Source organism: Siniperca chuatsi, linkage group LG21 (assembly GCF_020085105.1).
Source record: "Siniperca chuatsi isolate FFG_IHB_CAS linkage group LG21, ASM2008510v1, whole genome shotgun sequence".
Taxonomy (NCBI): domain Eukaryota; kingdom Metazoa; phylum Chordata; class Actinopteri; order Centrarchiformes; family Sinipercidae; genus Siniperca; species Siniperca chuatsi.
In genome coordinates, this window is record NC_058062.1 from 10893488 (window position 1) to 10907121 (window position 13634).

Consider the following 13634-nt stretch of genomic DNA (forward strand, 5'->3'; position numbering starts at 1 on the left):
TACAGAAAGGGGGGGTGCACGGTGGCAGAGCGGCTACAGCTCCTGCCTCCCAATAAGGAGATCGTGGGTTCGTGGGTTCGATTCCCGGACCGGACCAACATCACACAATCTCTCTGGGTGGAGTCTGCATGTCCTCCCCGTGTTACCGTGGGTTCTCTCCGGGTTCTCCGGCTTCCTCCCACCGTCCAAAGACATGCATGTGTAGGTTAATTGATAACTCTAAATTGCCCGTATTGAATGAATGTGTGAGTGAATGGTTGTCTGTCCTTGTCTGTGTCTGTGTCTGTGTTAGCCCTGCGACGAGTTGGCCACTGTCCAGGGTGTACCCTGCCTAAGGCCCAAAGTCACTGGGATAGGCTCCAGTCACCCGCGACCCCCTAACGGGGACCAAGCGGTAGAAAATGGATGGATGGATGGATACAGAAAGGGCAACACAGACAACTTCCCAGTCGCACAAAATTGTTAACCTATAAATAACCTGAATATATTATGTAGTGTTTGAGTGATTGGAAATATAAATATCCAGTTATGCAAATTCATTCTTTTCCTTTTTTTCCTGCATGATATTACTTTTTTTTTTTTTTTTTTAAACATACAAGCTGAAACTCAGTCTTAAATTCAACGCTGATTACCCATACAGAGAAGGAAGTGACAGACAGATTTGACAGGCTCTCCCAAAAGTGAGCTTCATAACTAAAAATATTTTTGGCTAGAAAATTATGATTTGGCACATCTGTCAGTTTCGGTTAAGGCAGTGAAATCAATCAGTGCAACTGAGCCACAACACTTCTGGCCACAGCTTTTAATGATGCAAGAGATAGAGTCAAGCTGCAATGACTATGCAACTTGCAAAAAAATAGCAATATTTTCTTAATGCTCTTGCATCTATTGCTGGCTGTGACATTTTCTTCCACTCTTCGAACAGGCATAACACAAACATAGCAAAAGATAAAAACAACAGGTATTAAACACCAAATACTAGTAGTGTCTGGTTTAATTGTGCCTGCTGGTGCACTGATTTTTCAATAATAATAATAATAATAATACTACAAGCCCTCCTAATGAGTAGTAGTGGAAACTGTTTTATACGTCAAGGCAGCTCCTGGATTAATGAGAATCAACATCTTTTACACGGTTCAGTTGCACCACTGCAGCTGCTCGGATGTATGAAAACAAGGAAGGAAGTGGTTATCAGACTCATTTCAGTTTCAACTTGAAATGACAGATTAGAAGGAGGAAGATGGCCAATTCATGTCAGTTCAATCTGCAAAATCATCATCATTATGGCTTCAGGCTGAAAAACAATCTCATTGTTCATTGGAAAAGAGACAACAAACAGTACAGTGCACAGCCCCCCTCCAGTGTGCCACACACACCACTGTCCAAACCTCTGGCTTCCTGTAGTAACACCATGCTTCATACTTAATGCAGGCCAATGCATCTCCATTAGCTTTACACCCCTGCTTTTCTCAAATTTACACTGAGGCTAGGCCTGTGTGGAGCTCACAGCGAATTAAAAACAAAAGAATTTTGGTTTGGGGCTTTGTGGTCCAGCTGTACAACAGGAAATGGCAGCCTTTGAGCAGCGACACAAGGACCCTGAGTTACATAAGGGAGAAAACTGACAGATCTATGGCACTTTACTATAATATTTTCAGATGAAAGAGGCTCAAGGCAGGGCTTCACACTCCAGTGCCAAACACAGCTCCCTTTATTGTGACAAGATACCTACCAGTGATCCTGTGATGACAGAGGCCTTCTGTTCAGCTCATGCCTCTTGATGTCCCGCAGCCAGAGAGAGAAAGCGCAACAAGAAGAGAGGCAAACCAAATGAAAAAGCACATATGACAAGTCAAGTGAGAGGGGAGAGAGACAGAAAGTGTGAACTGAGCTTTAGTTATGGAAAGTGTTTTTCCTACAAAAGTTTCTTTCAAACCCATCCTCCTTGCTTACTTCTGGAATGTTCCATATTCAGAAAGTGGCTGCTCTTCCAGGTCAGTTCCCTCAGTGTTCAAAAGGGAGAGAAGGATTGACAGACAAACAGAAAGTGGAGGGTAAGGCTCTCTCACAGATGGAGTTTGGGCTCATCCTAAAGGAGCAGTCACTCTCTCCTTGCCGACCTACAAAGTAGGAGCACTCCGTCTTCTTCACAATTCCATTCCCACAGTAACCAACAACAATGTCTTACTGTCATTCAAGTGCAAATCCAATCTGTCAAAGGACTTGCTAGTTTCACATAAACCCCTTAAAAGTCTCTGTCCGATTTTTTTATTTTATTTTATTTTTTTTTTTTTAAAGAAAGCTTTGGAATCTCATACGTGGATCTCATCATCTTCATCCTCCAAGAAAGAGGAGAAGTTGCTCTCCTCCTCTGGCGGGGCACTGAAGGTGGCGCTGTCTGTATCTCCTGCATAAGTCTGGCTGTTTGGTTTCTCTTCCAGGGCAGCAGAGCCAGAGCTGGACATGGAGCAACTGTCTTGATGTTGCAAGTGTTTTGGCCGAGTTTCAGGAGTGTACACTGGGATGTAGGGCCCTCCATTCTCAGGCCCCAGATCAACAGAGCTGCCTGGATGCATAGAGGCCTGCTGCTGCAGTTCTGCTGCTTCTTCCTCTGCCTCCATCTGCTCCACTGTATCCTCATCCTTTTCTCTCTCCACGCTATCCTCTTCCTCACCGTGGGTGCTGAGAGGTGGTGAGGCATGGCCCTCACTGCTCTTGCCCTCCTCGTAGCCAAGATCGTCATCCTCCTTCTCCATCACCCCCAGGATGTCACCCATCATGGAGGGTCCCAGGTCAACATGGAAAGACATTACTGACTCGGCGTGCTTCATGCCACCTCCGTAGTGGTGAGAGCTCTCTGGAAGCTCGGTCAGCTCACCAAAGCTTTGCTCTTCCAGCTCCAGGAAGTGAGTAGCTGCAGCTGCACCTCTCCCATCCACCTCCCCGTGCTGCTTTAAAGGACTTGATGACAAACTCTTTGCCACCATACTGTCACCTCTGTTTTCATCATTGAGGAAGGGCAGAGACATGGCATTTTTCACATAGGTGGGTGACCCACCAGGAACCATCAGGGTGTTGTCTCTGTGCTGGTCGACTCTGGTCACCGACTGGGAGCGTTTGCTGCTCCTGAAGGTACGAGACAGGAGGCCAGGCCGGGGAGAGCTGGGGTAGGATGTGGTCTCATGAGGTGGTTCCCCTGAGCGGGTGCTGAGGAAGGAGGTGTCTCCAAACGCATCACCACTGCGGCCTACATGCATGGTGTGGCGGAAGTCACCCAGTGGAGCACTGATCATCTCCCTGGTCAGATCCATGCGTGAGCGGCGCTTGGTCTGGGAGGAGCCAGACACTAGCTGTTTTAGGATTGGCATGGTGGCTGATAAGCGGTTTTCTTTTGCACAAAGATGTAGTCAAAGATGCAGTCAGGCGATGAAATAAGCCTCCAAATCTTGAATATAATCCTTGTTAGAGACCTTGGAATGAATATTGATGCTCCTCAATTGCAGTCAGCCCTGAACCTGAAAATAAAAATAGAATAGAATAAATTACACAGAATGTATTTAAATGTAACTGATAAATCAATCAATCAATTTAAATAAAAGACAAGTAAATACATACAAAAATGAATGCACAATCAAAAACGAGACATGAAACCATATATGAACCCATTTAAACACAGAAAACATGCCAAACACATTTACTGATGTCAAAAAAGGAACATACAACATAAATCAAATAAGGGCAACCTAAAGACATCTATTTACTGCAAAACTTCCATATTGCATTGTGTGTAGAATATTCACATTTGCCTGCTTAATCAAGTAAATAAAAACATTTCTAGGAATTTCAAATGTTCCACTAATTAAAAAGAGCAGAAGCTATCAATTATGCTACTCCATAATGATAAGCAGCACTCCACCAACTCTCTGTGAGATGACCTCTGAAATGCACTGGAAAAAACAAGATGGGGAACACCACAGGATTGTGCTTTAAAACTGCATTATAATTGAGAGAAAAACATCAACCACAGACCAACATGAATCTGAGAAGGACAGTTGGGTGCTGCCAGGGATTTTCTGGTGCGAAGCTCAATTTTGACTGCACGGCATATAGTATATGGACAAAAAAGTAATCTTTCTAGTCACAGAAAAATTCAATTATACAACCATCAGAAAACACTAACACTTGGTGGTCTGCAAAATGAAGTGCAGTTTCTACAGACATCAAAAACAAATGTACCTCTGACTTTTGGGTGGAAAATCTCTATGGTTACACGTAAGCAGGCCTGAAGAAAACGCTTACCTTGCCGTCTTAAGCGTGTACCTCTCCGGCTTGTACATAGTGCCTCTTTCTTTGTTTCTTCACGCCAACACAGGAAGATCATTAAAAACAGTCAGCGACTTAACCTTGACTTTGGTCAAGCAGGCAAGCTTTCAAAAGATATTTAAGTCAGAGTTGTTTTTGGTAGAAGTGCCGTTGGGAAATTTTGTTTGTTTAATGTGGCAGGCTTTTTAGTGCATTGACCTCGTTCTTCTGTCTCCATCGCCCCCCGTCTTTGCCAGCTGAGCCACTACTCCTCTTCCTGTTAATGCCCTCACCTACTTTGGTTTCCATGGAAACACCCTCCTGCAAACAGGCAGCAGCGTTTCCTGTCAAGGGCTGCAGAAGGCTTCAGGCGTCATACAAACACGCAACACATGGCCTCCTTCTGTGTCAACCTAGAGCTCAGACAACACACCCTTTTGATCTGATGTCTGCTATGTTTTCACTCATTCACTCCATCAATGTTGTGTGTGTTTTTATTGGTAAAAATGGAAATCAATACAAAAATACAAATGTTCTGGTGCTGAAGACAAGGAAGTAGAGGTATCTATATCAAGAAAAACATATACGATTGCAGAATTTTTGATTGAGGCTTAGACTTTATGTGAAACTTTCCATAAACTCCAAAAGGTTTCGTGCCCACAAACACACAAACAAGGTCACTTTTTTTCGCAGAAAAAAGCTATTATTGAAGCTGCATGTTCTGTTTTTTTTTTTTTTTTTTTGGGGTAATGAGGGGAATAATTCACACCCAGCCCAAAAGTTTTTTCCTGACTATTTGCTTCAGGGTGGCATGAACAGATGAGGAAAAACAACCAGCGGATGGAACAAGGGCAGATGGAGAAAGGCCCCCCCCCCCAGGCCAGGATCAAACTGAAAAGCTCAATGGTGCCCATTGCAGAGACATGGATTCTTCATCAGCTGAATCTAAATCAGATTCAGGAAGCTCTGCAGCAGCACTGGCCTTTAGCAATTACATCCAACCTGATTCACAGCCCTGCTATGTTTATAGCTTTGTGTAAATGTGTGTGCATGCATGCGTGTGTGTATATGTGAATGAAAAAGTGAAAAAGAGCCTGAGAAGGCAGCAGTTAGCGTGGGAACTATGGGGTTACAGCAGGGGGGATTGACTTTATAAACAGACTTTCACAACACTCAGGGTCTAGCAGCAGCGGAGCCCACTGGAGACACAGAATGTGGGACAGAAACAGACAGGATGAGCAAACGAAGCACATCTGCATTATTTCATTTTGACAGTGAAATCAGAAACCGTTTACAACACACACACACACACACACACACACACACACACCTCTGACCTACAGACCTTGAGCCCTTTGAATGATATGTGATTTTGAAGATGACGGACCAGTCTTGTTGTGGTATTTCTCAACTGCTCAGTGAAACGCAACAGTGCATGCATGCGTACGCACTGTGATAAACTTGAGCACACTGGGAACGTTTCTAAACCATCGGCAATGCATCTGTTTGGGTAAATGATATTCCAGCCCGTTTCCCCAAATGTATTTATGTCATGGGAATGTAATGTTAGCTCTGTTTATATATCATATAACTCAATTATCAATATAAATACCTAGCCCGGGTCTAAGGAGGGTTCTAAATCTGCTTAAATATCATATGGTTATAGGCACCACTTTGTGGGAAGAAAATACACACCCAATTCTTCTGAGGGAAAAGCACAGAAATAACGAAGGAAGGATGTAAACATAAATGGGTTCTTTTACTGAAAGGGGTGAAAAAAGGGAGCATTAAATCCGACAGTATATTCACTTGGGAGAATTTTGTACCTCAAAGGAAATGCTGCAGTCACTTCTTAACACTGTAGAGAGATGCTACATGAGCGGAAGTGAGGCAACAAGCTTAAGCTATAACTCAAAAATCACTCCTATTATTATTTTTTTATGTTTTACAGTTCAGCAAACACACACACAAAAATAAAAAAAAACATCAGAAGACTGATTTTACATGCATGACAAAGACTCCTGTTCATCATTAGAAAGAAATATTGACCTCCTGGATAATTTCTGTTTAAAGCAAACAAACGTTTCACTTCTTGCCAATTCTCTCACACTAGGCCAGTCAACACTAATACACAAAAGATCATGCACTGACACACACGCTCTCAAACAGGACTAATGGTCCATTTCCTTAATTGAGTATTGATGCATCTTATTTGTGCTTAATTCGTCCAGTGTGTATTCTACTGTCTGGGAGGGAGAGGGTGGCTGCTGCAGTGGTGGGGGCTTTCTGTCTGCCTCATTTGAAGGCACTGACCTGGATGGATGACCGCATGACCCGAGGGTGAAATGACATTAGGGGGTGGGAGGCCACATGCACCCAAATCTGCATGAAAAACAGGGACTGAAATTGCTGGTTTCCCCTGTCCTACTGACATCTCAAACTGTTCTGACAATCTGAAGATCATACCATTTGCAAACACCCCATTAGTTAGTGAAAACTCTTAATCATTCCCATATGTTTAACACTAGCAAGAGGTATACAGTTGTTCAGTAATAGGCTAGCTCGCTCGCACACACACACGCTCGCACGCACACGCACGCACACACACACACACACACGCCAGTATTTAAGCAGACAATTGGCCTCTAGAAGATATGTATCTGCCATGCAACTCAGTTAGCAGGGCTGAATATCTCATTTAGGGATGAAGTAGCCCGGAGACAGTGGAAGTCACATTATCTCTCAATCACACACAAGACAGGGAACAACAGACACCAAGCTGATGCTGCCCTTTGAGATAAATTCAGCAATGAGAAAACCCACTGCTCTAATGAAAAATTACAAATAAAGCCCTCCTACTTAGATAAAAGCCAGATTTAGCGGTTGCTTAAATGGCCCATTTAGGGCAGTCTAAGTGGCTCTTTGTTTGTGGTGACATGGATTCAGATCAAGTTGTTGACCTACAGGGTATCTCGAGTAGGCCTGTCACGATAATAACTTTATCGACTCATCGAGGTCAGTAGAAATTATTAAGGTCATGTCCATATATCGTACAATATTGCAAATTGTGTTTACATGTGTGTTTATTTGGATAAGGATGTCACCAACATTTTAGCCAACATGATGCCAGAATAAACAGCAGGGTTTTCCCTACATTATAAAACATGGGTGCAACGCCTGAGCATTTGTTTTCACAGCGCTTAAGCCAAATGAACAGAAAAAACTATGCTGAGTTTGATACATATTTTGCTGTCATTTGTGGTCGCGATTCTGACAAGTTTTACCATGGGCAGGGCTCAGGCAGCTTTAAAGTTCATTGCTATTTCAAAGGGTGTACTTGTATTATTATGCTATTATATTATCATTATATCAGTGGTATAAAATGGTCTTAAAATTACAATAATATTGTTTATTGCAATTTTTCTGGGACAATATTATCGTCCAACAAAAGCAGTTATCGTGACAGGCCTAATCTCAAGTGCCCTCCTGCCCCACCACCACCACCACCATGTCATTCTCCACCATGTAGTTCCAAGAAAGGAAGAAAGCCCAGGGCTCATTTTGATCAAGTGTAAATCCTCTGTGGTCTAAAGAGGAAGGCAAATCCAAAATCAGTTACTGTGAAATACTGAACATGATGGGGAAATGCCCGGTGTGACTTGCTGGCCAGCCCCTGTTCACACCATCCATGGCGTGTGTTTACTTAATGTTTTTGTGACAAACTATTTTATCACAGTCTGATTGATATAGAGCTGAAACGATTGGTCAATTGACAGAAATTTAACCGGCCACTATTGTGATAATCGATTAATCGTTTTTCAAGTAAAAATGCCAAACATGGTTGTTCCAGTTTGTCCAATGTGAGGATTTGCTGCTTTTCTCTGTTTTTTTTTTATCATTTTAAATGATAATCAATGTTTTGGACTGATTAGGCAAAATAAGACAGTTGAAGACGTCCCTTTGGGCTCTGGGAAACTGTGATGAGCATTATTTTCTGACATTTTATAAACAAAACAACTAATCGATTGAGAAAATAATTGACAGATAAATCGATAATGAAAATAATCCTGAGTTGCAGCCCTAGATAGACATAATCAAATCAGGAAATCATGCAGACAGAGACAACTATTTTCCCCAAAAAAGCCAAAATGAGATATGTTCTTAATCATAAAGGAGATGAACACCTCAATAGTAATTCCCCCCCAAAAACAAAAATAATGCCTCCAAGTACAGGAAAGAGAAGATAAAAGGCCTGTGTGTGTATTTCTCAAACACAGACAGCAAAAAAACTCACATATCAGTGTTTATGCTGTCCCCACTAGTACCTGGCAAGCTGGTGGGAGGCGGTCTGTTATGCTAACGTCACACCTCACCCAGTCGGACATTCTGCTCGATAAGGATCAAAGAACATACAACAGATTTTTAGAGCTTTCCTGCTGATAAAAGTGCCTGTAGGTTTTTTTGACCTGGCATTCATATCAGTAAGTACTAAATCTGTAGCTATCCTCAGTGAGTGGAATATTTGAAGTAAGCAGCTTAAGTTGGAAGAACAAACTCACAAGACCTCAGCAGTGTTTAAAAATAACATTCAGTCTACTGGTAATGATTATACAACTGAACAGACTGTTCATTACATATAATCAGTGTGGCACAGTAGATGCATTAATGGAGCAACACTAACAGATTAAACCAACTATAAAAGTCCATATTAGCTAGCAAGAAGTGAGGAAAAGTGATAGATAATGACCAGGACAGAGCACAGACACTATAGCTTACCAAAGAGCCCTGACAGCCAATGAAAGGGTTCCTGGCAGAGAATAAGAGTCAGCTCGATGTGTAGCAGCTGACCTCTGATACCTGAGAGGAGATGACTTGTCTCTTTTACATTTACACCCAACACAGCCTCCAGACACGACACTCTTATCTCTTTTCTCTCCATCCTCTGCTTTGATGAAACGGTCAACTTTTATTACAGACACAAAAAGCGAATGGCAGACAAGAATGCTGTGCTCCACTTCGACACATTCAAGAATGAAGAGTATTCTGTGGGCTAAACAAGACTGAGACTCTACAATGTGTCTTTTCAATGTTCTATTCCTCTATTCTAATGTCTGTTCCTGCTTTGTGCTATTGTCTCTGATCTGAATAAAAGTTACAAACACTGAAATTGCAGCCAGCATGGCTCAACATCAACGTCATCTGTGTGCTGGGCAGAAATTGGCACCACTCCGGCATTTAGAGTGTCTCAACATAATCAGAGAGAATGAGCAGAAAGCAGGTTGACATTGGCGATATCAACACATGAGCATGCCAGAAATAACCACTTAACATTATTTTGGATGTTTTCGCTAATGAGACATGGCTAAAAGCTCCCCAGCTTTTTTATTCTCATCCAGCTGGACCTGCAAGGTCAACGACCAGCCCTAGGTCATTAAAAACAGTCCCTGTCTCCTCAACGACCTATGAGCACTCTTAAAACTGCATGTGCACACAGAATTGCAAGAATATGACTAATTACCACTAAGATAACCAGTAACCTCAACACAGCAATTAGCCCACTGCTTCTCAAAAGCAAAGATTACACAGGCATAGCAATACATAAAGGAAGTGTTTCACGAAAAAACGTGTTAGCGTGTTTAGGGGTGCATCCACAGGAAGGGCAGGGAGAAAATAAGGCAGTAAATCATCTCTCCGGAAATCTACCCAGCCTACCCTTCCTGACCACTCAATGTAAACAAGGCGGTCCACCATTATACTGTATTACTGATGGGCTAACCAAACAAACACAGCTCATATCTCCATCAACACACTGTTTTAATAACCTACAGGGCCGTGGACCAGTGCTGGGACTGTGTGTGTTCAACAACAGCCATAAATGGCATGTAAAACATGTATCAGTGCCTGGAGCGCCTCAGGTTCAGTGACATTAATTATTTTAGAAGCCGAACACGACCAGATCTTCTCTGCCGTGGATAGCGGAGTCACAGCTGATGACAGCTCCGGCCTCAGGCCCAGGTGTCCGTATCGCGAAACAGGACAGACTGAGATGCAGACTGGCCAGGTATCTCTGAAGAGCTGCAGAAGACAGGCAAGGTTACATTTTGAAAGACTCGAGTGGAAACATGTGCTACTCAATGGAAAGAATGCAGGGAAATTATGGGATCCAGAGATTCTTGCTTTAAAAAGTGTGAGAGTGCAATAATTACAGGGTCAAAATAGCAGAAAAGCAACAAAATGCATAGGCTGGAGGGAAACCAAAGAAGTAGCTAACAGACAGTGGAGGGCTCCTTTCATCAAAGATTTTATTTTTTAGAAAATACAAGAAACCACTGGACTTGTGTATGGCAACAGTCTCACCCTTAAGTTGATAAGTGCATTGTGCATGGGTTCCCTTTCAGAATTTAATATCCAATTAGTGGATGAATACTAAATCAAATCAAATACCCAAGAAGGGTTCAAACAGAGACAAAAAATACCTGTCTTCTGGTCAGCCATCATGACATTAGTGCAGTTTAAAATTATAAACCCTTGTCACTCTCTGCTGCGCTGATATCAACTACATCCAATATTTACAACTAGTGACAAGGAAACAGGATGGCAAAAAAGAATAAACATTTCCTCCGGCTCGTAGTACCAACCCCAGCCCACTGGGTAACAATGCAGCATGCTGGGTAAGACCAGAAAACAAAGCCGCCAAACAAAAGACACAGGAACAAACACAGCATTCACACACTGACATATGAGAAAACCTTAGAATTTGACGTTGGGACAACAATGTTATAAAAAAAAAACGGTAGGTGGCAGCGTACAAATGAACTGTTGCCTTATGTCACAAGTCAAACTAGCAAACAATATCCATGAATTGTTTACTGAGAGAATGAATGTTTTCTACAGCTTGTAAATTTTCTACTAAGCTGGGATTTATGTGTATCATTTGCAGGCCTGTAGTAGTAACTAAGAGCACTGACAACAACTCAACATGTTACTTATATGCTACACATCCTTCAAAAGACCTGTCATATCCTCTATAATAACCCAACAGTTCACTATCGCCATCCTCTGAGGCATTCAAGGAAAAAAAATCTAACAGTTTATATTGGTATTTCCTGGAATGTGAAGGGGCTGGACGGGACACACACACACTGCCTCAAATGAGCACACAAACTGCAGACATGTTCAAACATGGATGCAGGACTTTACACTCACTGGCCACAAATAACACAGTATAAGTTGCACTTCAGCACTACCACGGAAGGATTTTGAGCTGCTGAGCTCCAAAATGAAAGTGAGGTGCACAAACTCACTCACTTTTGTAAACTAAATTCTGAGCAGGTAGCATTTCCTGGGCTATGAGCCAGTAAAATGTCGTCTACACTGCTGTGCCCAATAACAGAGGGCTAGGCACAGTGTGCAACACCACATGGAGGAAGGATAACTTTCACCTTCAACCACTAAACATGTCTCCTGCAGGCAATTAGACGCTTTGTTATTTAAGAGACAGAAGTATAGGAAGCAGAACCTGTGCAGACTGATCAAAAATGTGTCGCCTGTTCTGAAAGGCATTTCAGAGGCACTTCTGGGGGAAAAAGTAAACAGGCTAAGCCTATGACATAAATCTTGGCGATGAGGCTTGCTTGTTTGCTGTGTCGTCAACCTAAATCCATCACAGTGTACGGGCAGAACAATCTGACATCTCACAAAGCCCTCTGCTCTGCCTTTTTTTGATAAGAAAGGTCAAATGTCACATTTAAACCTTACGAAAACAAAGAAAGCCACCCAATTTGCCTCACAAGGAGAGGCCTCTGATAACATTATCTCCTTAAACAATTGCTGCAGAGTTCTTATCAGTATGGTGGTGACGGAGTGATTGCCTACAGACCTGAGGTCCATCACTTTATTACTATCCCAGTCAATGAGCTCATCAGATGCCATCCTAACACCATTGCCAAGCAAACTGAGCAGCACTTTCAAGTCAACATGGCCTAAGTGGGTAATGAACTGGCGCACTATATGTTGGGACAGAAAGTGTGTAATGTGGGATTTTTCTGATCATGTAAATCATGTAAAAGCCATCAGATCAGTGTATGCCAATTCAACTTCCTCTACTACCAAAACAGGCATTTCAGCTTTAACCGGTTTACACAAACGTTTCAAAACATATAAGTATTGAGAACAACATGCATTTGTACAAGGACATTACATTCACTCAATATGCACTGCAAATCAAAACGTCACATGTTTGGCCTCATTTTGAAAATTTTGAAGCTCAGCATATGTTCTCCTATGGCCTATAAGAGTTTTCCTTTGGTAATAAGTGATACGTAAAAACAAGAAATCATTGGATCAGTTCTAGCTTCAAATCATTCCCAGATAAGCTAATGTTATAAGAAATTAATATTGTTGCGGAGGGGCTGCAGACAAATAAGCTCGATTCTCGCGACATCAATTGCCTCCACAAAGAATTTGCTTCAGAGAGCAAAAAATACTTTTAAGTGTTCATTTGGCAGCACTAAATAACTCTTGCAGTCAGCATTGTCTCGTGATTCGATCACATTACAATAAAGCTCAGATTCTGGGTGGGTCAATGGCACGAGAACAATAAGTAGCTGACCACATAAGCGTCAGCTGCCTTGCAGCGCACCGTGCGCTCTGAAACGCTGAATAAAGCCGCTCTGTTAAATACATGTTTGGGATGCATGAACAAATGCATGTACATTTTATGTAGTGAAGTTTAAGCGCAAGTACAAACATTGAAGCGCACACACTTACCGAGCATCCCATTCATAAAGCCGGGTGCTGCTTCACATTTAGGCCCGCAGCAGGTTGACAATGGGGGTGCGTTCAGAGACGCACACCATTCAGATCAACTCTCGGAAATCCAAATAACACTGTTAGACAGACAGGTCTCTCTTTTTTCATAGAAATGTTACTGTTGCTGTCACTGGATCCTCCGAAACGGTGCTGCTGCTCTGATGCGCAATAACTCACTACAATGCCTCCTGCCTCCGTAGTGCATGTGAACACGCCCTCTTTACATGGCTCCTTAAAGACACAGGCTGCCAGCATGGGACCACTCAGACAGGCTCAATCACTCTGAAAGGCGGGGTCTGTGTCATGAACGCTAATGACACAGCATGTGAAAGAAACAAGGAACATAAATCATAATAAAAACTTTAATACCACCACTTCATGATGCTTCAGATTTTATACTTCTTCACTTTCTCTTTGTGATATTACATATGGCTTGGCTGAGGATGAAGAGCTGATGTGTCATTGAAAGGGGGAAATATGCATGGTCATCCTTAGTGAGAACTCCAAACAAAGGAAGTAGG

General features: G+C 42.4%; 1 protein-coding gene across 2 annotated transcripts; it reads right to left on the minus strand.

The window, feature by feature from the left end:
• Positions 1 to 1027: 1027 nt before the first annotated feature.
• On the minus strand, positions 1028 to 13327 carry cdc42ep4a (CDC42 effector protein (Rho GTPase binding) 4a). Of its 2 annotated transcripts, none has more exons than XM_044181274.1 (2): positions 13072 to 13327; positions 1028 to 3515 (listed from the first exon to the last, which is right to left on the minus strand). In XM_044181274.1, the coding sequence occupies exon 2, from the start codon at positions 3366 to 3368 to the stop codon at positions 2313 to 2315; it is 1056 nt and encodes a 351-aa protein (XP_044037209.1). In that variant the 5' UTR covers positions 3369 to 3515; positions 13072 to 13327; the 3' UTR covers positions 1028 to 2312. The 2 variants fall into 2 exon arrangements, with proteins under 2 accessions (XP_044037209.1, XP_044037210.1); XM_044181275.1 differs by lacking the exon at positions 13072 to 13327 and adding an exon at positions 4300 to 4972.
• Positions 13328 to 13634: the final 307 nt, after the last annotated feature.

Excerpts from the sequence above, each read along its gene's own strand:
- cdc42ep4a (XM_044181274.1), bottom strand. The coding sequence starts at position 3,368 with ATGCCAATCCTAAAACAGCTAGTGTCTGGCTCCTCCCAGACCAAGCGC.